The sequence below is a fragment of the Hyalella azteca genome, unplaced genomic scaffold (assembly GCF_000764305.2).
Source record: "Hyalella azteca isolate HAZT.00-mixed unplaced genomic scaffold, Hazt_2.0.2 contig10293, whole genome shotgun sequence".
NCBI lineage: Eukaryota > Metazoa > Arthropoda > Malacostraca > Amphipoda > Hyalellidae > Hyalella > Hyalella azteca.
Genome location: NW_025940338.1, coordinates 89295 through 115417, shown reverse-complemented (window position 1 = coordinate 115417; position 26123 = coordinate 89295). Strand labels below are relative to the sequence as shown.

The window sequence follows — 26123 nt, the reverse complement described above, 5'->3', positions numbered from 1 at the left end:
AGTGTTGTGCTTGTATAGTCTGTTACTGTGTTATGAGGAAAATCTACAGTGCTGTGCCCTAGCTTATGAAAGAAGATAGTTCTATACCCTATAACGATGCCCATATGTTCACGTTAACTTGTTCAATGTTCCTAATTTAAATGTTCACTATTCATTAATATAAAAATAATTGTGTTAACTCGAGATCGTTATTTAACCTCGGCACGAAAGATCATTACAAGTATACTCTTGTAAGCTCTTGTAACGCATTGGAAACTTGACTCATTTTCAGTGGCTCATGAAGACTTGGTTGGAGCGTTCAGACCATCGGGCACTTGACCTTAATGGGCGCTTCTTGACAAGTTCTCCTGTGAGAAACAATAATATTAATAACTGATGTATAATTTGATTTTCTTGCGAATAGATCTCTCATAAAGACGAATAAAAAGAGAGCAGCTAAATTACGTTGAAAAATTAAATTATAAAGAATCCTCCAGCGTCGTTCCAACTGTCTGTTTCCGATTGAGTTACGCACAATCATTGAGTTATTTTCTTTTGTCAATTAAATTGAGAACGCAAAAAAAAAAAAACTCAACAAAAGGCTCCACTGTCATGGGTAGTGATTTTTCCGCGTATTGGAGCATGGTGAGCAAAACATCCCGACTCGTCAAGTGACTGATTCAATCATGTTGACTGTGACGTTGTTTTGTCACTCATCAGATTCAACGCACTAACTTTTCCTTTCACTCATCCCGGCATCCCTCATCTCATCCTTTCATTCACTCAAAATTTTCACTCATCCCGGCGTGCACTCAACAAGTGCGTGCAAAATATCGCAAAGATTGAAAATTGTCATATGTTGTAACCTAATGGGAAGAAAATTCGAATGCCTTCTTCCATGTTGGCGAGCATCATGAAGACCGATTGCTGAGAAGAGATGCAAGAAAGAAGACCTAAAAAGTCCTAAAAAGACCTAAGAAGACTCAAGAAGAGATTCTCTATTCTTTCAAAGGATAATGCAACGAAATCATCATTCAATGAACGCAGCGAGCCCTCAAGCGGTTCCCGCGCTCCCAGCCAGCGTGGCGGCGTCACCGCCGCACTATAGTGCGCGTCCAGAGCTCGAGCGAATATAGTGTGTTGCTCCTCGAGCCCTCCCGGTGTTACCTTATAATATGTTGCTTTAGCAGTTTAGCTTACTAAGCTTTTTGTATCTATGTATTCCTCTATCGTCTTTATTGTGCATGATTTCTGAATTCGTGATTCCAAATTCATGTTATTGAGTGAATATTAAAGTCGTCATTGTGAGTAACGCTGCGCCTAGATATTGTTGGCAGCCATTACTAGGAACATTTGGTCATGGGCTCCTACATCATAGTTGATAGCTATTTCTTGGTATGGATTCGTATAGGGACAATTATTTTGAAAGAATTATTTGCTGCATAGCTAGACGTACCGATTTGATATTTTAGCAAAGTAGGAGAGACGCCGTTCCGTTTTCTTCGATTCAGTCATAAAGAAAATTTTTGCGGGAGACTACTTTGTTCTCCGCCTCGTCTACACAGCCTCACTGCCGACTTGTGTTTCATTACGTCTCGTTTGATTTAAAGTATTTTAGGTAACTTTAAGATATTGTCATTTAAACTTTACCTCCAACCTCACGATTTCAGGTATCGTAATCGTAGTCCAAGCCCATCCGCTGCCGATGACCCTAATCATAATCAAAGCCCAACCCAGTATTGGCACTGTAATACTTAGTAATCAATTTCAAAGCCCACACAGCGTTGGCAAACGCTAGCATAAACAAGAAAACGCCAGTAATAATCTTCTTCTTACCTGCCAAAACCCCTCTTGTAAGTAACAAACACCGCAACCATGCTGACATAAATAATTCCTGTCATTCCAGTTGCAATCTTGTTATCGAGTAATCAATTAAGAATGCTCATCTACAACGTTTATTGCTTAAGTCTAAACAATGAGAGTCCAGCCCCTGCCTAGTGTAAGTTTCATTCATGTCTCTCTCGACCTATTAACTAATATTAAATCTTATTTTCAGCTTACGTCACCCATATGAAATAAACGGGAGAAAACCCCCGTGGACTTATTTTTCTCCCGTTTAGCCTCCACATCTGTGCCATTGACAACACTAAATTTGAAATTTGGTCAATACCACTAATATTCTGAATAAGTATGATTTCAGCCACCAGCGAAAACAGGTCATTGTGAATTCGTATGAAAAATTGTAAAAGCCGCCCATTGAATTGAGAAATGTTGTCTCGGTGGCAGTGCCTCTATTCCTACCGTGTGGCAGCTGCTACGGAGGACCGGCCAAGATGATGATTTTCTTCGGAATTTTCTTGACGGGAGCGACGGACTTGGTGACGCCCTCCGAGACGTCGTAGCAGCGCGGCCACACCAGGATCAGGAACACGTCGAATAAGTAGTAGACCACGTCGAAGAAGGTGATCAGCGACACGCCTATGAAGCCCAAGTTGCCGCCCAAATTTGAGATCAAAGTTGTCCACTGTCAACACAAATGATTTAAGCATGAGTCAGAGCGCCAATTGTTAGAAATCGGATGATTTTATACCTATGTTGTTACTTGTTAACTACTGTACGTCATGATTCAACCACTTGCTACAAACTATAAATTCACAGCTGTCAAAATATTATTGATAGGATTACCAAAGTTACACATTCATTGTACGGTCGTGGTTGTTCAAGATAAATTGGGCACAGACAATGCTGTTTATTTGCTCAAATAGCAGTTTTACGAGGTAAATAACTTCAAAAATATGTGAAAATTGAAAAACATGCATGTTAGACATTAATTTATTAAAAAAATACATGAACATTCCGTAATAAATGTGCCTTGCAAATTTTATAGGATCAGGTTCCACGCACAGTATACGCGGGAGACTCGTCAATTTCTTCGTAGGAAGAAGAGGCAAGGTAGATCTGAAGGCGAACCGTCGAATTTAAATCCCTGTGCAAAAAGAATAGTCGTACATGTATCTAAGCATCTGTATTGATTTCCAATTATATGCATCAATATGATGTAAAATATGGTTAATATGTTTAGATAATTAGTTTTCAATCTCTTTTTTTATCAATTTTGCTTGAAGCACATATGTTAGTGGAAATAGCTGACTATCGTTTAACATTCTGCTGAAATCTGTTGCTAGATCTGTTTAAATGTTTTGTCGAAGATCAGTATTCTATAACAAATTTTCTCTTGAAATTATCCATAAGATCATTCACCACACTGTGAAGACAATCTATCAAGTGCATATCACTTACCCACACAAGTCCTCGCCCATTGGGAACTTTTTGATGTTCTGGACGATTTTGAGGAACTCATGGTTGACATTTGTGGACGATATGAGAGCTGAGTAACGCACCTCCCTGTCAATCGTAAATGAACAGATTGAGAGGCGGGCACTCATTAAAAATATTTCAGTTACGAGATATTGATTGATTTTTTTGTTCGTTTTATAGTTAATATTCAGATCGAACGTTAATTATTTCCTGCTCCGGATCCAAGTACTGGAGCCGAAACATTTTCTGGCTTTAGGCTGGCAATGTAAACTTCGGGTATTCTCGCAGTTCGAGGCATATGCAGACGCTAACATCTCAATTTGCATTGGATATGTTCGCGAAAGGCAGTTCTCTTTGTTTCTAGTTTGATAATTTCTGCGTATTGTTTGTATCCATGTGCGATTCTAGTTCTTGTTTTGTTTGTTGCTTGCCGGGCTTCGTTTGATTTATACATGGGCAATGTACAGCGGATGTCCTGTGCTAATGTCCTAGGATCAAGGAATATAGTTCACGGATTTATCAGGGATTTTATTATGAATAGTTCAGGGATTTATTAAGTATATTGTTTCAAACCAGTATAGTGTTTTGGAGTTGTATGAATGTTCGTTTTGTTTTTTGAATTGACCAGCATTTGCCAGTGTATTAAAATTTTTCCCATTGCATGTGTGTATGTGGGGTGTTGTTGAAAATGGGTGTTGTGCGTCGTAAAGTATGCGTTGTGCTGTAGTGGCTTCTGTATTGTGAGCGATACAATTATTGTTTTGATATGGGTGTAAATTTTTTTAAGCCCCCTGAATATAAATACATGTTTGCACTAAGAAATATCCTATGTTGCGTTTCAATTGCAGGCCGGGATGGATGACGGGTTAAAGTTTAGATTTTCCTTTGTTTATCTGTGACACTTTGATATACATTCATATATGTAAGTTCCGATGTATTCGACTGTGAATGATTCTGTTGCAGTGTGAATGAGCCGATGAGGCGTTGAGGTACTAACGGATGAGTGTGGATGAGCCCTATAAGTAAAACGTTGAGGTACTAACGGCCGAGTGTGGATGAGCCCGATGAGTAGGGCATTGAGGTACTAACGGATGAGCCCAATGAATAGGGCGTTGAGGGACTAAAGGATGAGTGTGGATGAGCCCAATGAGTAGGGCGTTGAGGTACTACCCAGTCGAAATCCAGATACCGATCGCGAAGGCTCGCCATAGCCACCTTAGAGGCAAGTCAGACGCCAATCAGCTGCCTAACATATTCGGCTACTAATTGGGAGCCATTTTCGGGAGTCACATGCCCTAGGAGCCGAATCTGCATAAGACAGCCGAAATAAAAGGCTGAACAGACTGTGCCACGCTCACCCTGCACAGTAGCTGACACGAGTTAGCGCGAGGGTGACCAGCCCCAGATTTAGAAACCCACACGATGTAAGAGTATAGGTGCACGAATTTCTATATGCGTGCGTTTCAACGCTCATGCATTGAATGTACGACAACGTGATGGCGTTACGTTTTCTTGATTTGAATGTTTTTTTTTTTGCTAACGCAAACCGCTTCGACACATTTGGGTCAAAATTTTGGAACGAAATTTCAGGGTCGCGCCAGCGTTTGCGCGAGCTTCATTATGCAATTGTCCATCGACACGCGACCATTACGCGTGCATTGCGTTGTCTTCGACCCGCATGCCGTGCGTTCATGTCATAACGCTTGCGATACGTTTCCGTGAACACGCCTGCGTTACGCTTGTGCGAACTCCTTTGCGATATGTTTACATGAACACGCGTGCATTGCTTGTACGTCAAGATGCTTGTATTGCGTGTGTTTACCGAAACACCAACGTTTCAGAGGCAGGGGTACAAAAACAATCCCCTTTATACTCCCTATTGAGGATTGGAGGTTATCAACTACCCGGCTTGAGACAAGCCCCGTCCACACGTTCAAACTTATCGTCAGTCTTGCATATCATGCCAAAGTTTGACCGATAAGACGGACGACTGAAGAGCGTCCACACGCTCAAACTTTCCTTCAGTCTTCTGCGTTCTCGGCAATGGAGGAGCTAGTGCTGCTCGCTGCAGTGATCGCAGTTTGCGTCACCGTAATTAAGTTAGAGCGATGCAAACGTAAGCGGTGGTCCCGAAAATGGTTTTAAAAAATACCACAGTGAGGGTTGATAGACAGCATCCCTACCAGCACCAGACAGCATCGACGACTTTATTTTTGCACATTCGTAAGGAGTTTATTTTCTTCGTTACAAAGTCTTTGTTTGCTGTAGGATCAACTTCTTAGCATTTTGCAATCAATGCCACATAGTATCAGCATGCTCGGCATAGGTCAGTGCTCTCTTGTTCTTGCAACTGTAGCTTTTTGGTTGAATGCATCACAAGCAAGGGAAACTACGATATAATTCTGTATAATCACCAAAATAAATCGTGAAATCAGTGTCAGATATCACGAATTATGAAAAACTAGAGCTAGCGAAGAGCAATGTCGTAGCTCTCAACATCAATATAGACTGAGATAGAGTAAAAGTTTGACCAATTAGACTTTAGTTACGCTGGGCAGTGACAGCCTGACAGCTGTGTAGTGCGGACTGCGAACTTCAGTGCGAAGGCGCTGAAATTGAGCAGTGGTATTCAGTTCTTCGTCCCGTTCGGACGTCGGTTGATACACGCATCTCATTCGAATTGTGTAATCTTATCGTGCATAGTGAAGTCTACAACTTGCAAACGACTCAGTGTTAAAAGCTGAATATTACCGTTTTTTACATTAATAAAAATTCCTTAGATTTTGCTGTCTAGTGCTTTCTAAACTGAAGTTCGTTGCAATACTTCTCGGCGGCAGGCGGCATTCATCATGACTATGCAATTGTGCGTTCAAGATTTTGGCAGAGCTGGAAATTTTCAACTTTGGGTATATGTCGACACGAGAATGCTATTTAAGCTGCTCCTGATAATATGCTTAAGTTTCTAATTTTCAAATCAGCACGTAAAATGGATCAGCTTGTGTAATCGAAAGTTTATCATTGCCTGCGAAGCTACGCAACAGTCGATTGCGCGTTATTAGGATGTCGGTAGTCTCACCACTGGGCGGGCCAGCTGAACAGGATGGATAGGATCATGATGGAACCGGTTGCAACTTGCAAAGCGTATTCAGATTAGTCGCAAGTAAGTTAGTTGCTCTTGTTCCGTTACTAATTGTTCCGTCAGGTTTCATGATGGAGTTACATTTAAGTATAAGGATGAATATGGTTATTTCTGAAGAACTACAAATTATACGACGATAGGTTTAGGAAATTTCCATGAGTTCAGCAATATTGGAATGGTTACTGAATTAGACGTTGAAATTCTTCTATATTCTTTATTTTTCAGCAGTTGCAAGCAATATTTTCAGACCCCCGTTAAAATTGTTTGCTAGGCAAATGGTTTCTTCAACAAAAGAACTGTTCAGCTTTGGGTATATGTCTGCATGCTTGGGCTTATTGCTCAAGCTGAAGATAGCTTATGAACTATTGCTTACAAAAGAGCCCATCTGTGAGCAATGTATTTGATTTGAGGATTCCCATAACTATCGTATATTCCGCTATTTATTTGATTGTCTCTCCTGGAATTTAAAGTGCAGTTGATAACTTTAATGCTTGAGAAGAACTACATGTGAAACTCAATACTGTCATTGCAGCAGCTGACGATGGAAGCAGAAAGATCCTCATTTGCTATGAAGTGTGAACAACCGAAAGCTGCAATCAAGTTACAGCCGTAACTCGATTTTGTTTAGATTAACATGTGCTTCTCCTTTCTATTGTATGGTATTTCTTTCATCAATGGACGCATAATTTCGCGGCCCTTGCAGAACTGTTTGCTCGATAGAAATTTATTGTTACGAAAGTTACATGACATGATACGGCAAATAATTCATTGATTATTTTACACACAAGAATGACACAACGTTGTTCATTCAGCAGGATACATGGATGGAATGGGAAAAATTGGCTTGAATTGCATTACCTCGAATCAGTTATATTGATGTATCGATTGAATTTTTTATTTACGATTATTACCCTCATTTCTAACCATGCCATATCAAAATAGTTACTAGTTGTAAACGTCTACGCATGAAATTGAGCCTCTGACAGATTTTGCTCTGATCTTAAAACTAAGCGAGTAGTACTAGACTGCATATATATATAGCGTACATAGATTCAAATGCCCCCTCCCTTTCTATTATATGGGAAGGGTAGGGGCATTTTTTAAGTATTTTTCAGATTCGGCCGTGTCTGTCCCGTACGTATCAGATACCAAATACGCGCGTCCTGCAGTCGCCCCACGGTTGCCAAGAAATAGACCGGATTCTAATCAGGTGCTTATTTACCTCGTACAACCAGAACCTAAAGCAGACATAGAGCAGCTAATTTACACAGCTAGGCAAGCTTGGGGCACCGTGAGCCAGCGGCTGACAGGAATCAAAATTTTGATAAGGGTAACAGATGAGTGTGGATGAGGAGGGCGATAAGGTGCTAACGGATGAGTGTGGATGAACCCGATGAGTAAGTCGTTAAGGTACTAACGGATTAGTGTGGATGAGACCGATGAGTAGGGCGTTGAGGGACCAACGGATGAATGTCGATGAGCCCGATGAGTAGGGCGTTGAGGTACTAACGGATGAGTATCGATGAGCCCTATGAGTAGGGCGTTGAGGGACTAACGGATTAGTGTGAATGAGCCCGATGAGTAGGGCGTTGAGATACTAACGGAGAGGCGCTTCATATATTTGAAATCGGTCGAGAGAAACCTGAGGTGCATTTTTATCGTTGAATATTTTAGGTTTAAGCAATTGCTTATTTTTTTCGGTTCTCAGTCCGCGTTTGCAAAATTGCAATCTATGCATTCGCAATCTATGAAATGAGAAAATAGTTTAGGAGGCTTGACGAACCTGGTATTTAAATGTGGGATATGCAATGAAGAGCACGAACCAAAATTTCAACAAATGGTCAAAAACTTTTCAATGTTGAGATATATGACCATTTTTATTGAAGTGAAAATATCCTCAACTATCAGCTTCATGTGGGCAAAAAGGCATGTATAATTATTATGCATTGATCTCCGTGCACTATGACTGTAATGGAGCCCCTAAGAACAAATTAATCTCGTGGGAGAAGGTGGAAATTGATTATTAAAATATGTAGAATACGAATACGCGTGATGACAACGCGAGTGCGAGTCACTTTTTCGTGCGTGATCACACCTATGCTAATTGCTCACTTGCAAGCGGGGTAGCAGATGCAGTTGAATATCTCGGTGGTTGCCATGAAGGTCACAACTTGCATACACAAACCTGGCGACGAACAAACAGAGGAGAACTCCTAGGCTATTCAATTTTTAACTATATTAATGAATTACATAACGAATGTGCCCCAAAGGGTATGCAGTTCGAGGACAGACTAAAAAATGAAAACACCAGACATGATATACGGGTAATAATCCTCATGGAGAATGCCTCCACAAGGCTGCTTGATGATATCGATACGTATAAATAGTTGCTAGATCATGGCGATTAGGAAAATCTCATCTATCGATAAATCGGAAATTACAACGTGACAGTATAATTCATGTTCACCCTGAAAGCGGTCGAAGGCGTCACACTTTTCGAATTTCTTGGCCTTGAACTCTTCCTCTTTGGCGAGGGAGTCGAAGGCGGGGCCTTCGTTGACGGTGCAGTTGCACCGACGCCGGAACTCGCGTTCAATGCACAGCTTATTGCACAGCTACGGGGAGATGAGGAAATTTTCATAGAATTTTACCATAATTTTTTTTAACTGGAGGTACTGTTTTACGTAGCATAAGGTTTTAGCATTATTTTTTTTTTAACTTGAGGTACTGTTCTACGTAGCATGACCTGAGCAAAGTATTAAACGCTGTCACTCTAAAAGGTATTACCTTATGAGTTAGATTTCATCCACATAGTTCCAACCTATTGGCATCTACTCTTCATAGTGCAAGATAATAAATTACGGTTGCAGCAAGAAGGTTTACCGCTTCGGAGTAGTCGAACATCAGGGTATTGGTGTCGGAACATTGTCCGTGTGGAGGTCCTATGCGCTGCATCACAGTCTGCGGGATTAGTTTTTTCAAAGCACAATAAATAATTTGAGTTTCGATCTATTTGGCGCCATGGATCGGACTACTGCAGTGATTGAAGCACTCTCAAAAATTAAATGCCAAATAGTTCCAGAATACATTTAACATTATGTAAGTGCTAAACATGAACTGCAGGTACATACAATTGCTTTTTATTACCAGCAATCCACTGATTTATTTTCATCGACCGTGAGAATTGCCTTTACAACACGTTTACAGCACCCTTATATCACCTTGGTTACAGCGATGGAGTGGGACAGTCCCGCGGCGAGGTTGAAGCCTTCATCGGCCGGGAAGGGCGCCTGCCAAGGCTCATGCAGCACCACGCGCAGCCCCGACCAGGGCGACAGCAACGACAGGTAGCTCGCCGCGTGCAGATTCAGCGTCAGGCTCAGGCCGCTCTGGTCGTGTCGATGTCAAGGTAAACAAAGCAGCTTTAATAAAACTCTTTTAAATATTTAGGTTGGAAACGTGGTAAAAGACATGTGCTTTTTATAAAGTATGAAGAATAATGAATATAAATAGTGAACTCACGCTCGTATACACTCATTCGTATAAATAGTGCGCATTCGAGTTGATTGATGCGGCATGATATTTAGTCAATATGATAAATTCCGAGTTCTGGACATCACAGTCCACGATCACTTAAAATGCGCCGCCAAAAATTGATCTTCCGTACCGGGAGTCGATAAACTCGATCCACCTGAGTCTACGACGTGCGCAAATGCATTACTGTCCTTGGCTTAAACTAAAGCATTGGTATAAGGTGGTGGACACAACAAGGGTTCCTATTAAATTTTGATCATTTCCATGATAATATGTATTTTTAGGAATACTGCAATTTGTGTTAAAAGTTTATCTATCCTATCACACAGTACGGGATTGTACAAAAAAATGTTTTCTGCCCTGAAGTATAATGCCCACGTTTATTAGTTTTGTGTCCTCGGAATTATGGTTCTTTTCTTTGGTTTCTGCTGAAACACTTTCCATGATTTGTTTTCTTAGGACATTTTCTTCTCAGAAATACTAATCAAAACTTCTGAATGATGTTTTAAATTGATGAAAATCGGTTATAGAGCATTGAGAATTCATCGAAAAAAATTAATTTACAGCCGTACATTACTTGCAGTTGTACCAGTTTTAGATATAACGTCGATTTATAATTATTTTCATGTAGAATAATGAACGAGCATCAGAAAGTAAAGTAGAAGCCATTTCTATTCGATCAATTGAGTAAATTCGAACTTCAAATAATACCGTTCTATCACATGGAAAACAGCAGTTGAATAAAATTATTGTACTTAAGTTCTCAAATTTAATTTTGAATATAAAAACGTCCACTCATCAGCACTGACCTGCGGTCCTGTTTTATACGAAGCTCTTGGCTTGAAGTTCTTCCTGCGGTCTTCGATGCTGACGCTGGGGCTGGATTCTTTGACGAGGTGGGGGCTGTTGAACGTGTAGCAAACTCCCATATCTTTCGTCGTGTACGGGTGAAATAGTCTGAAAAAGTTCAGGAGACATCAAATCGCCATTATTGCTATTATTATACCTCAAACTCTAATGAAAAATTTTAATTATACCACAATATGCAGAGCTGGGCAGCGCTACTTTGAAATGTAGCGCCGCTACCGCTACATGCTCTAAATGTAGCGGGCGCTACCGCTACATCCACTAGACTAGCGAGCGCTACCGCAACAGTAAAATGTAGCGCCGCTACAATGGCCAAAATGATTAGAAATCTATAAATATTTATTGTTATGCTATTGGATTTACTCATAAACATTTAATGATAATAAAACTTTTTCAAAACATATCAATGCAACTTTATTGCAATTAACCTAACCGAACTAGTACGGGTTAGATACAGTAAATAAAAGTTAGTTATTTTTATGTTTTACCTTCCCTACATGGATGTCTACTTTAATCTACCAATCTCAAAAATTATCCACATATACATATAAAAAATCAGTCTTTTATTTGTATATACAGGGTGACCAAAAAAGTTGCTAAAGTAAAAGCTTATAACTCGAAAAGTATTAAACGTAGAAAGATGAAATAAAAACCACATGAAAGAGTATAGCTTCGAGTTTTATTTGGTATCCATGTTACCAAAGTTCTCTATATATTTCATATTTGAAACTCGTTATTTTTTAACATCGAGATTCCCCTACAATGCAGCTAAATTCTGAGCAACGAGTTTTCATTGTCGAACAATTTTACCTGAAAATTTCAACCAAAATAGAGAGAGGTTATTCCACCAAATACAGACAAGAAGTTAGTTTCATCACAATCGAGAAGTGGATACGTCAGTAAAAATATAAAGGAACGATCCTGAATCAGAATAAAGGTCATTCTGGACGGCAAAGAACTGGAAGATCAGAAGAAAACATTGCCAAGATTGAAGAAAGAATTAAGGGAAAGGTCTACCCTAAAATTTTCGGATTTGGCATTTTCGGTTTTTAGTCTCATCTTAAAGCTGATATTCTGCCCTATCCAATGGTACCACTGCGATCTCTGTACGTTAATTTATACGTTCATGACGGCTCTTTAAAGGGGGCGAGTGGGGGAGTTCCTTCACTAACTAGATACAAGGTAATTTAGCTGCTGAGCATTTTAAGTATAGTGTCTGATTGAGTTGCGCTTTAGTTACTCGTTTAGTCTCATCTTAAAGCTGACATTCTGAGCTATTCAACGGTACCACTGCCGTATGTGTACGTAAACATTAGCATACACGACTGCTTTTTAAAGGGGGCGGAGGGGGGGAGTTCCTCCAGTAATTAGATGGGGCAAAATTCGCTGGCCAGCACTAGATTATTGGTGTTTTCTGGCATCAAGGCTTAGTCACCCGCGTCGCTTCGTACGGAGAGGTGTACTGCAAGTCGCTGCTACCATCCTTGAGTGGAAGCAAGCTACAGAAGCCTGTAGTTTGGTAGCCATGCTACATTGAGTGCCTATTTCGAGGCGCGCGGGACTTTGTCGCGCTCTCCTGAAAAGTTTAACTTCTCGTCACGGAAAATCCTACTCCTCCTAGAGTTTTGAAGCTATAGCGATGAGACATACCATTCGATTCGTAAAGACCATACCTATCGAGTAACGAAGCCCTTTTTTAGATTTGTGCATAGTTTGGATTCAAAATGGAGGGAAAGGTGGGGGAAATCTGCAGAAAACAAAAATTTAAATGCGTGTACAAAAAAGACTAAGGCAAAAATAAAAAATCGGGCTTCGTTTCTCGATTGGTATGGTCTTTATGAATCGAATGGTATATGTCTCTTCGCTGTAGCTTCAAACTCTAGGAGTAGGATTTCGACAGTACCCCCTTTTTGGCCGTTTTCTATGAATTTCACGTTTTCTATAGATTTTTCCGAAAAAATCACACGAACAAAATGTGATTCTTTTGCGGTTTTACATATATGTGTGAAGTTTCAGAAAGATCCGTCCGTAAACAAAAAAGTTTTTCCGGAAGGTAGACCTCCCCCTTAATGAATCACCTTTGGATTTCTTCCTATGGAGTTGCGTGAAAGAAAAAGTATTCAGTACAAGACCAAGCAGCATTGACAATCTGAAGATAGCAATTCGTGAAGCTCTCGCACTTATTGACCAGGATACCTTTTCTGCAGTAACCGTAAATTTTGAAAAAAAACGTATTAAGCTGCGTATTCAACAGCAAGGTCATTTTGAACATTGATTATAATCTGAATAAAATTTGAAGTTATACTCTTTGATGTGGTTTTTTATTTAATGTTTCTACGTTAAATACTTTTCGCGTTTACCTCGTTTAAAGCCTTTACCTTTTGCAATTTTTGGGGGGGTTACCCTGTATACCATATGTGGATTATTTTTGAGATTGGTAGATTAAAGTAGACATCCATGTAGGGAAGGTGAAACATAAAAATAACTGTGAGCAAACTGAAACATGAAAAAAATACCTATAAGTGGTAACTGGTAACAACAACAAGTAACAACTAACATGTTGACACTAGTAACAGGCAGAGGTTGACAACATTACACCGAAATCTTTCTTACAGTTTTATTCTGTGATTTATATTATGTATGTATCATGCTGGTTTTTAAATAATATTTAACACTATTAAGTAAAATCAAAAGGCTTTATCTATAAATGTAGCGATAGCGCTGTAGCGGCAAAACCTCGTATCGGTACTTGAATTTGTAGCGGGCGCTACCGCTTCCGCTACAATTGCTTAAATGTAGCGCCGCTACCGCTACCGCTACATGTAGCGCGCTACTGCCCACCTCTGATGATATGTTATGGTATCACGAAAATAGGGTTTTTTAGAAATCTCTGATAAAGAAAATAATCTCTAACTGTGTTTTCACATTGCCCATAATAAAAAAATTAAAATCGAGCATCAGATTAGTTCCTGGATGATTGTTTCTAGGACCTCCATATTATATTTTGGTCAGATTGATCAGCTGCAGAAGCAAGGTCTGTGGCTCCTTTAATTAATTACGCGTATAATAATCACTTGAATTATTGGTGAAAGAGGTCACAGCTACTCAAGTTAACTATGCGTATGTAAAAAACAATAAATATCATGGAAAACAATGGGCGTCATTCGAACATTTACGATGAAAAGATAGCTATTGTTATTGTTTCTCTCGTGCTATTACTCATAAATGTGAAGGAGTAATTTCATTTTTTTGGAGACACTAGTTCAAATGGTAAATTAAGAGTGAAGGTCGAATAAGAGCAACTCGTTATTATTAAACGATTGGCTATTCAAAAGAGTGGTAAAATGAACCAATGAGCATGATGGGTAAAATTAATTTTTTTGAATTGAGTTTAATGATCATAAATTTGAAGGGAGTTTAATGATAGCTTACTATTACTTCATAGCCTTCATCTGTTAGGGTCGAAACTAAAATGGCAACCCTACTGAATAGATTGAAAATTATTAAAAGCCGGAACAAAAATTCTCAGATCGATATGAAAATAACGAGAATGTTCGGAAATTGAAATATATAGGAAATACTGAAGGGTGGAAATTAAAAGGGATGTATCCAAAAAACTAATGTTGCACCTGACGGATCTTCCTGAAATTTCGAACGCACATAGACAACACTAATACAAGCATATTATGTTCGTTTAAATTTTTAAGGAAATTAATTAAAACATGAAATGCAAAGAAAATTTCCTATTTTGTTTTACGTGCTACAACATTGGAAGACATTTCATTAGATTTGTAATGCAAATATCTAGTGATTGTAGAAGCATTTTTTAGATTTCGCTTTACTTTTTTAGAAGAATTTTTCCGTTTTTCTTCAACACCAAATTCTCCATTGTTTTTATAATATATATTATAAATTTTAGAAATTTTTGGTTTGTATTGTGTATTATATAATCCATACAATGAATAAATCTGAAAAAGGGCTTCTAGAGTTACTAGATATACGCTTTACGAATCAAATGATACTCCTCTCGATGTTGTAGCTCATAAATCTAGAGAGTAAATAGATTAATGATCGAGAGGAAGTCGTGAAACGGAAATTTCAATTGTACAAGAGAGGCAAATAAGTGACACGGGTTCAAATATAAGTAAAAAATATTAAAAATGCTTGGTACTGTAACTCCGACTTTCTCATCAACAATTACTGGCATTGAGGGCCGGATGCATAATGCGTAGCCGGACTTATTGTTGAGACGCTCAACGAGAATAATAATCTATAAATAAAATATTTTTAGAGAAATCTTTGTACCTATTGCGAAAATATATTTATTTTTCAGAAGATATAAACTGCCCAACGCACAAACTAAAATATTCACATACATGTGGTTCGTTGCGTTAGAGGAGCCATTTTATAGCTACAAAATGAGATCAGAAAACGAAAATCAATTTCAATTTTTGGGGTAAATCTTCCTCTTAAGAGGCATATCAACATCATACTCGTGCAAGTAAATATAGTATGACATTGCTTTAAATATAGATAGATGAGTCAGCTAATAAGGTGTACTGAATAAATCTCAAGAAGAAAGCGAATAAGGTATGAGTTGGCTTTCAGAAAGTATTATATAGTCCCTCTTGCAATTGCAACATTACTTGTAAGGAGATAGGAGTGTGAGCGAATAGGCACAGTTTGCATGAACAGCTTGAATCATAGGTTACCAATCATTTACCCACAATTTTACCCCGAGTCTTGCCAATCAAATTTAGTTTGGATCGTCATAATCTTCAAAAACAGCTTAGCAGGTTAATGACCATGTACCCACAATCTTAACCCGAATCCGGAATTCCGGATTCTGGGATATTGCAACTTCCGGAATTAGCAATTTTTTTGTAATTGCAACATTATTTGTAATTTCAACAATACTTGTAATTGCAACATTACTTGTAATTGCAACATTACATGTACATGTAATTACAACATTACTTGTAGATACAACAATACTTGTAATAATGTCGCACGTTTGCATGAATCGCAAATTCACTAAAAACTTAAAAGCAAAGAAAACTCCACAAAAATTCATAGTATCTTTAAAGAAAACGTTTTGGAATCCAGCTCCATCGTCAGTTCAAAAATTCTAGAATACAGATAAATCAGTAATTAGTACAGTCAAGAATACAATGAAAAGCCTAAGCTGTAAAACCTCCCTACAGTTACGCGCATATTTATTGGCAACACACTTAAAAATATTTAATTTGAGAAATAATATAATTTGAAGCATTTATTGCAATTTCTGCATTTATTTTCAGTTAAATTGATCAAAGAACATCTAATTACTGTGCATAACGGATAATAAAACGTTTGATCTTTGTTGTATTTATATTTATTAGAAAAACACCAAAAGCAAAAGTAATGGCAACATTTAAAAAAAGCCTATAAATTATTGGCAACTCTATATTAACACTTTGTGTGACCTCCCTTGACAGCAATGACAGCAGACAGACGCTTCTTGCATGTTTCTAAGAGGTGTTGTGATGTTTTAGTAGGAATCTTGTGCCACTCTACCATGGCAAAAGTCTTCAATTCTTCGATGTTGCTGGGTCTTCTTTTATGAACACGCCTCTTGAGTTCCCTCCATAAATTTTCAATCACAGAAATATTCCCAGTACCTGCAGCAGCAAAGCATTCCCACAACACGATGAACCCACCACCATGCATCAAAGTAGGTAGAGTGTTCTTTTCCAGCAGAGTTTCACCAGATTTCCTCCATACAAAGCGGTTGTCATTCGCACCAAAAAGTTAAAGCTTTGTCTCGTCCGACCACAATATATTATTGAGTTCTGCTTGAGTAGCATCGATGTGCTTCCTGGCGAACTCCAAATGCTTCTCCTTGTGAATTGGCTTCATCCTTGTTACACGCCCGTGAAGGCCCTCACGGTCCAGGTAGCGTCGCACTGTTGACACTCATCGATGTGCTTCCTGGCGAACTCCAAATGCTTCTCCTTGTGAATTGGCTTCAACAGTGCCTTCATCCTTGGTACACGCCCGTGAAGGCCCTCACGGTTCAGGTAGCGTCGCACTGTCGACACATCCACAGTTTTTCCAGTACTAGCCAGATGTGATTGCAATTCCTTGGAAGTGATCTTCGGGTCTCTATTTACTATTTTCATGCAGGAACGCACATCTCTTTCGGTTAATCTTCGATTACGACCGGTTCGTGCTCGATTAGCAGTGGTCCCATCATTCCTGAACTTGACAATAATATTCCTTACGGATGAAATTGGAACATTCAGAGTTGATGATATTTTTCGATATCCATTTCCTTTGTTGTGCAGTTCAACTGCACACTTCCTTATGTCCTGTGAGTATTCAGAAGTCTTCGCCATAGTTGAATTTAGAAAATCTTGGAGATGTGTTTATACGATTGCTTCCAACGACTAACTGAGCAAGCGCAAATTTGGCATATAGGTTTACAGTATAGGCACATAGTGTTTTGGAATGTTCTGAAATGTTGTAGAGTCATCCTCACATCAACCTAGAATATTCTTGATCAACAATGATGAGTTATATTGATTTTATGTAAAGGTTGCCATTAATTTTGCACGAGGAAAATAACAATCAATTCACAAAATAAGATATACATGGAAATATTAAATGAATAATATATTTTTAAGGTGAGAAATTAGTTTACACGATTACAGGCTAGAATTTTAATACAAGCACACTAATATTTCATCAGTATCTTGGACATAGGTGCAATATTTAAATTTAGAGTTGAAATTTGCCAATAAATATGCGCGTAACTGTATTTACAATTTCAAGCGGGTAAGAGCTAGAAGCTAAATTCAAACTAGGCCTCTGTTTGTAAATAGGTAGGTTTTACAGCTTTGATTTTTCGTTGTATTCTTGACTGCACTAATTACTGATTTATCTGTGTTCTAGAATTTTCGAACTGACGATGGAGCTGGACTCCGAAACGTTTTCTTTAAAGATACTATGAATTTTTGTGGAGTTTTCTTTACTTTTAAGTTTTCAGCAATACTTGTAATTGCAGCCTTACTTGTAATTGCAACATTACTTGTCATGGCAACATTACCAGTAATTGTAAAAGTACTTGTAATTGCAACCATACAGGAAATTGTAGCATAACTTGTCATTGCAACATTACATGGAATTGCTACAGTACATGTACTTGCAACATTACTCCCGATTGCGACATCACTGACTCTTGCAACATTACATGTAATTGCATTACATTACATTACAACATTACATTACATTCAATTACATTACATGTAATTGAATTATTAATTGTAATTACTTGTAATAACAGCATTACCTGTGGTTGTAACATTACTTGTAGTTAGAACATTACATGTAATTGCAACATTTCTTGTAATTGCAACAGTACCTGTAATGGCAACATCACTTGTAATCGCAACATTTCTTATAATTGCAACAGTACCTGTAAAAGCAAAATTACTTGTAACTGCAAATTCACTTATAATTGCAACAATACATGTAAAGGCAAACTTACTTGTAATTGTAACAATACATGTAATTGCAAAATTACTTGGAATTGCAACATTACTTGTAATTGCAAAATTACTTGGAATTGCAACATTACTTGTAATTGCAAAATTACTTGGAATTGCAACATTACTTGTAATTGCAAAATTACTTGTAATTGCAATGGACGTTGTCGATGCTGCAAACTTGGACGAAGTCTTCTCGTTTCCTCGCCGTCTTCTCGGCCACGTCGCGGTCGGGGGCAAAGCGCCCCCTGAGGTCCGACAAGTCGAACGTGCGGCTGCGGCTTATGAGTGATTGGACTCGCTTCTCGGACATCTCATCCTTTTCCAATTCCAGCCATATTTCTGAAAGGCCAGATAAACATTTATTGAAGGAATTCAAAAGCCACGTGAATGTTGCAACATCTTCAACAGTAACGTTTTTTCGAAACTGTTTTCCATAATTCCGTAATGTATTTTCAAAATTTTCAAGTTCTTTTGAGTTTAAAATGAAATAATGCAATTCACTCACCCAGAGGGGTGTATGTTCCTGAAGCACAAGAAACCTTCATCTCAGTTGGGCTGATGTAGGTCTCTTCGTAAACTGTGCATCATAATAATTCACGAGTCAGCGACAAGTTTCATTGAGTTCAAAAGTCCCTAAAAATTTTTTAAAATGTCATGTCAATAAGCTGTGGTTCCGACAAAAAACTAAATTCATTATAGAGCACCAAATTTTCGATCGGTTTAATAAGATACTGTCAGTTCGGGCGAAGAATCCTGGATTGATTAAAGTTTATTGCGTATAAGAAATAATGTGCAATGCGGTCGAAAGCGCATTGTAGGAATGAACTCGTGCCCTAAAAAATGCGACTAGAAATAGATTGCGCTTACGAGTACTCGAGTTATACGTGTAAAGCGTTATTTACGGAAGAGCATTTAAATTAATAACGAGCTAAATTTATTGTGTTCCACCTGCTGGTCGAAGTCACAAAAACACAAGAAAATTATTAAATGTGGTAAACAAAACTTATTTTAAATAAAATATGCAATTAGAAATTATTTTTAAAGACACTTCTAAAGAGACCAGTTTCTCCTACGTTACACTTATACAATGAATTTCTTATTTTATTTTCATATATTAAACAAATAATTATTTTTTAAATTTTCTTTAATATTAGAATTTTCTTCAATATTTTCAAAATTATTTATTCTGTCACTTGATTCAAGCACAGTCTCCGACTTTACGCAAGTGTGCAAAATTTCAGATCGTTTGAATAGAAGGTAGAAGTATGTTGAATATCGATTAAAAGATTCGTGACAGACAAACAAACAAGAAAAACAACAAGAAGTGAAGCTTAAGAGAAGCGTTGTAAAAAGAAATAAATTTGGGCTACAACTAATAATTATTGAAAGCATAATTTCTTGCAAAAAAAAATTTCTCTGAAAATTCTACAAAATTTCTCTTAAATGTGTAACTAGAACCGAACATAGTTAATATCTAGCATAACATAGTGAAATTCAACCAGGCTAGCTACCAACCTATATTGATGCCAGTGTAGTTTCCTAGAAAGTCCTCATAAACTTCCTTTTTACAAGCTCGGTTGTAACGAATGGTGACAGCCTGTGCATTCCACAGCTCTGATAAATGCAGTGGGAAAAAGAAAGCCCGGTATTAGGTTCTTATTAGTGAAAAAATTGCAAGGTAATTTCAGAGGCAAGTGGACAGAGGCACACCGGCAAGTGGACGGAATGTATAATCACCAATGAACTTGCCTCCGCAAACCCATTTTTAATGTTCATCATGTGGCCCTTAATGCCTATACTGCTCCAGTCATTGGACATATTACATGAAATTATGAACTGCGAAGTCCGTTGAAGCACAACTCACCAATTTGCGGACAAAACTTCAGATCCCCAACAACTCTGACCAGTTCGCTGGTGACGTAGCTTTTAGTACCATTATCAGTGGCAAATATGGAGATGTTCAGGGGCTCTTGCATCATTTGATACTGGTAGATGAAGTTGCACTGCAGTCGCAGCAATGCATCGTCTATGTGCATGAGCGCAGACTCGTCTGAAGATTAATTCAATTATGGGCTGACGTCAATGCCAAAGAAATGCGAGTATTATCAAAATTGAACTCCTTTTCTTATTCTAAACAAAAAAAACTGTTTTTGGACCTCCCTGTATCAAGTTTAACCTTTTGTAGCAATTACACATATCGAGACGCGAAACTATCATTTGTAGTACTGTTTGTGTCGCCGGTTGTTGCGTATTCAGTAGAAGGAGAAGTACTTGCTACTGTAAAAATCGAAATTTTGAATAGAATTCATTGGAACAATACAACTGTACCTGCAACAGTAGAAATTGAGATCTCGTTTTGAATTTACTAGCTGTTACGTTATAAGAAATAGAATAGGCATTAATCAGAATAGTTGTTAAATTGGCAAGATATTTGACTTTACCTGCGGGTTCAGCCGTTGAATTCGGAGTTTGCGAGAGGAGAGTCGTTGATGTGGATGATGCTTGCGATGTACCAGTAGAAAACGCGGTGGTGGAGCTGTCATTGTTTGTATCGTTGCTCAAGTCGTAGTAATCGTAAGTTTGTAGCTCAAAGTCGCAATTTTCTTCGCATATGTCTGTAAATCATTTCGCAAAATACTGTTAATTTACCATAAAAAGGATTTGTGTACGGTATTAGCTTTCTGAGCTTCACATCGATCAACACCCGCACAATTCTATATGTACGTATGTGAAGGGGAATGAAAATAGAAAATCTACGCATTTAGTCAGGTTTATCGAAAAGAAGTCGTTGGAGTAAAAATTTCAATTAATCATGCCCATATCTTGAAAGTTTATATTCCCATATCAACATTCTCACCATCTGCCAGTGGATCATCGCTGACATTTTTAAGGCCGGCACATTCTGAAAGCAAATTATGATAAAAATAAAGCAATTATCTTCTTAACTAATTGAAGGTTTAAATGAACTCAAAATATGATGCACACAAATCAACAAGAATTGTTAAGTGATTTTTTGCTTAATTTACGATTTCAGGTGCATAAAAATTACGAATTAGTATATATTTGCGAAAAATCACGCAGTCGAATTTTTTGAGTTAAATAAGGATTATCAATTTTAGCTTCGATAATACTTGATGATAAAGTCACATCAGACTTTCCATCAAAATGTGCGAATTGAGTATTCCATGGATGTTATTTATATAGTTAAGCAATTGTTCGGGAAATTTCCGATCCGGGCTTCTGGAAAGACCACGGCGAAGAAGCAGAACGTGCTCAGTCCATATAAGGCTGAGCCGCTGCTGCTGCTCTCGTAAAAAAGATTAATTCTGTAAACTCTTAACTGCGCGGTCGTGTTCTGTTCCTCTACGTGCTTAATGTTACCTTAGTTTCCTTAATTCTCTAAATGAATGGTGTTAATTTGTTGTGCACAACCTTTGCTTTGTTTAAATTTCAGTTTTGGGGTGCATGCGTTTTTTCACTTCTTTTGACACTTTGGCCAGCTCGTCAAATTGCCTATTTGACTTGAAACCTTAAAACCTATAAACTTTAACTGTTAACCTCTAAACTTTAAACCTTAAAATTATTACCTTGGCTGGCCAAGGTGGTCATTCTCTATACTAAGGTGACCTATATTTATGTTTGGAACTGCCACGCGTTAAATTAAATCATTACTACAATTGATTTCTACGTCTAAAAGCACTACGTAGTATGTGCACTTAATCTTAATAGATTAAGGTGAGCCATATGCTTTTATTAGCGTAAATTTACTATTTACTAGCTTATTGACTCTATTGTAATGATGCGTTTGTTTGACCAGTATCTCGAGTAATCGTCAACATCTGCTGCCTTTCTGCCAAATTAAATTAAACCTGGACGCAGCTTTCTATAAATGGATTTCTACCTACTGCCTTAAATATGAAGAACTGCCCACTAAAATGCGAAGCTTTGAATAAATTCTGATTAAAATACCTAAATTGTCAACTACTTATTTCTATCCTGCTTAGCGCTTACTAATTTGATCATTCCTAGAAGAGGATTACCTCCAGCGTAGGGAATAAAACCCTACACAATTTAGCGCTACTTAAGTTGCAGTTACATTAAATGCTGATAATATTATTCAAATCATATAGTATGACAAAAGAATTTATTAGTGGGGCTAAACAAATTTGCACGTAATCAAACATACAGGCATAAGGTTAGTATTGTTGTGAACGAAATTAAAAGTTATTCTTTTATATTACCTCTCGGATGCACAGGAATCTATTTTTTAGTTCCTTGATTGAATAATTAATTGATTGATCATAATCAATAATAATTTCAAAATCGTTCACCAGCCACAGAGTTCTGTTCCTGGACGTCGATGAAGGCGCCGTAGACGGAGTCGTTGCGTAGCGCCTCTTCGTTGTTGATGGGGTTCAGGCTGCATAAAGTCACCGCTGGAAACTTCGCTGGGCGCTCCGTTTGAAGCTGAGATCACAAAATTTATTTTGGCGAGCAGTAGTCAATTTTGGCATCCCGCGGTCCCCTAACAAAATTAGGATTTGATTTGAGCCCGACTCTGCCACAGGTGCTGACCATTACTCGGGTAGCACTTAAATCAGCATCTATCTCCGCTCGGTCGAACTTGAAGTGCAGCTTTTAAGCAGCTAGCAAGCTCGACATGACTTCCCAGCAGGCATTCGGTGGTTGAATCAACGTTGAATCAACTACGCATTACGACATTGAGATCGGGGTGAAAGGGGGTTAGAATGAAAATTGAAGCAACATCTTTCATGCAACGTCGTACTGACGTTACAATTCAACGTTTAATCAATGTTGCTACTACGACGTTGATGCAACGTTGAATTCTATGGTTGAATCGACGTTGAATCAACTACGCATTACGACATTGAGATCGGGGTGAAAGGAGGTTTAGAATGAAAATTGAAGCAACATCTTTCATGCAACGTCGTACTGACGTTACAATTCAACGTTTAATCAATGTTGCTACTACGACGTTGCTGCAACGTTGAATTCTATGGTTGAATCGACGTTGAATCAACTACACATTACGACTTTGATATCGGGGTGAAAGGAGGTTTAGAATGAAAATTGAAGCAACATCTTTCATGCAACTTCGTACTGACGTTACAATGCAACGTTGAATCGATGTTGCTACTACGACGTTGCTTAACGTTTAAAAATAAATAAACATTCAACGTACCAATATCAACATTGTTTCAACGTTGAAATAAGGTTGTTTTACTTCTGTTCTAGTTTTGTCAGATTTCGACGTTGATCAGACGTTTAATTTTGGTTGTTCAGCATTTCAACCTGAAATAAACATTGATTCAACGTTTAAAAATTAGTAAAAATTCAACATACCAATATCGACGTTATTTCAACGTTGAAATAAGGTTGTTTTACGTCTCTTCTAGTGTTGGTTAGATTTCGACGTTGATATGACGTTTAAATTTGGTTGTTCAGCACTTCAACCTGAAATCAACATTGATTCAACGTTTAAAAACTAGTAAACACTCAACGTACCAATATCGACGTTATTTCCACGTTGAAATAAGATTATTTTACATCCGTTCTAGTTTTGATCAGATTTCAACGTTTATTGGACGTATAATTTGGGTTGTTCAGCATCTCAATCTGATATCAACATTGATTCAACGTTTAAAAATTAGTAAAAACTCAACGTACCAATATCGACGTTATTTCAATGTTACAATAAGTTTGTTTTACGTCCTTTCTAGTATTGTACCAATATCGACGTTATTTCAACGTTGGAATAAGGTTGTTTTACGTCCCTTCTAGTGTTGGTCAGATTTCGACGTTGATATGACGTTAATTTTGGTTGTTCAACATTTCAATCTGAAATTAACCAATAATTAACGTTGTTTCAACGTCAGATGCCTGCTGGGTTAGACTCAGACACTCTTGAAATTACTAACTTTTTGCAATAGTAACTTCAGAGGAAGTGCTCTATTATAGAATGATAGCTGCCTGTTGTTAACACACTAGAAGCCTATAAGCCACGATCAGCACAGCATTGTGCCACTGGATGCAACAGATTTGTAAATCGTTTCTGAGGTATATATATTCTTAATGCCCCACCTGAACAGCCACAGCTTTAGGGTACTTCATGTACTCATTGTAGACGTTGTAGCACTGCATGAGGCTGTACACCGTGCACAGAATGAGGTACGACAACCACGCGAGCCGACGCAACCAAAGACGGGCGCTGAAACAACGTACTGTGACACTCATCATATATTCGGGGCATTTATGGGTCGATTGACCTTGGTCGAAAACTTTCAGTCAATCTGTAGACTTTGTATAGAATTCATACAATACACTGAAATGTTTCCGGTTACCCGCAGATCTGCATGATGCCATTCATAGTGACGGTTTCCAGGAACTCTTTGGTGCGGGTCTTCACCCTCGTCCAGCGGTTCTCTGGTTCTACCGGCATGTCGAAGTCCGACGGCGGTTGTTCCCACGAATCTTCATCCCTGATAAAGAGGAATTATGACCGCATTTTTCAGAATGGCTTTCAGGAAATGATATTTCATTAATACTTGTAGATTATTTCTGAGCAAAAAATTACGAATAGGTAATTTATAATGACATTCGGTTATTTAAAATAACACAAATTCCAATAGCAGCCCATGGCCACACGCAGCACAGAGTTGCTTGAAATTCGACGTTAAGGGGAGCGTCTAGCCTAAAAATCGAAATTTTCGGCTTTTCCGGTTTTTAGGCTCATCTTAAAGCTTACTTTCTGTCGCATCGAACGGTACTAGAACCACCTCTGTTCGTTGATTTATGCGTTCAGGACAGATCCCAAAAGGGGGAAGGTTGGTGGGGTCCCTTCACAAAAGTCTATGGGGATAACTACGGCCAAGCCATATAAAATGTGCTCTCACTGGAGTCTGGACCTGCAGCTCAGTTTCCACTCAGCCATCATGCGGAAAGGTGTTGATGTAGTCGTCCTATGCACCGCTGACTGACTTTGAAGTTGGATAACGCTTTCCTTCGGTATCTAAGCTACGTTACATGCCTTTACGTAGCGCGCCGCGGTTTTTCGCCTCTACTGAAAAGTTTAAAAACCTGAAAACCTCTCTCATGGCAAACCTATCTCCTCCTAGAGTTTTTAAGCTACAACATTGAGACATATACCATTCGATGCGCCAAAAAAATATCAACAAATTTCTGTAGGCGTTTTTCTAATTTCTTTATAGTTTGGATTTTATTCCACAAAACGGGGGGTGTGGGGGGGGGTAAAATCGAAAAATTTACGAAAAATGCCCCCACACCCACAAAAATGAGAATTTCCATAAACGCGTTTTATAGATATGGTCTTTATATCAGTTGTTTGCTTAAATCGCAAATTAACTAAGAATTTAAAAGCAAAGAAAAGTTCACAAAAATTCATATCTTTATAGAAAACGTTTCGGAGACAAGCTCCATCGTCAGTTCGTAGAATCTAGAATCACAAATCAGAAGTCACAAATTAATACATTGAAAGCACAGAACGAAATTAAAAACCTAAATTTACAAGTAATAGACGGAGCAAAAAAAAAAGAACTATCTATTAACAATTTCAAGGGGATAGGAGCTAGCAGCTGAATTCAAACTGGGCCTAAGTTTAAAGATGTACAGTGATTCTAAAATGCGTAAATCGGAAGTCCCGGAGGTGGAAGCTAACACCCTAAAGTCACTATCAGAAATAGGGACATCACACTGTTCGGCGTGAGCGCGCACAGCCG

At 38.3% G+C, this 26123-nt stretch overlaps 1 protein-coding gene across 1 annotated transcript; it reads right to left on the bottom strand.

Moving 5' to 3' along the window:
* Positions 1-248: 248 nt before the first annotated feature.
* On the bottom strand, positions 249-25318 carry LOC108678058. The gene is made up of 19 exons (XM_018166397.2): positions 25281-25318; positions 24729-24866; positions 24469-24595; positions 22698-22833; positions 21224-21268; positions 20808-20981; positions 20231-20416; positions 19882-19980; positions 18872-18943; positions 18510-18705; positions 10780-10927; positions 9658-9825; positions 9320-9397; positions 8904-9051; positions 8549-8621; positions 3280-3384; positions 2884-2965; positions 2281-2503; positions 249-347 (listed from the first exon to the last, which is right to left on the bottom strand). The coding sequence occupies exons 1-18, from the start codon at positions 25316-25318 to the stop codon at positions 2294-2296; spliced, it is 2223 nt and encodes a 740-aa protein (XP_018021886.2). The 3' UTR covers positions 249-347; positions 2281-2293.
* Positions 25319-26123: the final 805 nt, after the last annotated feature.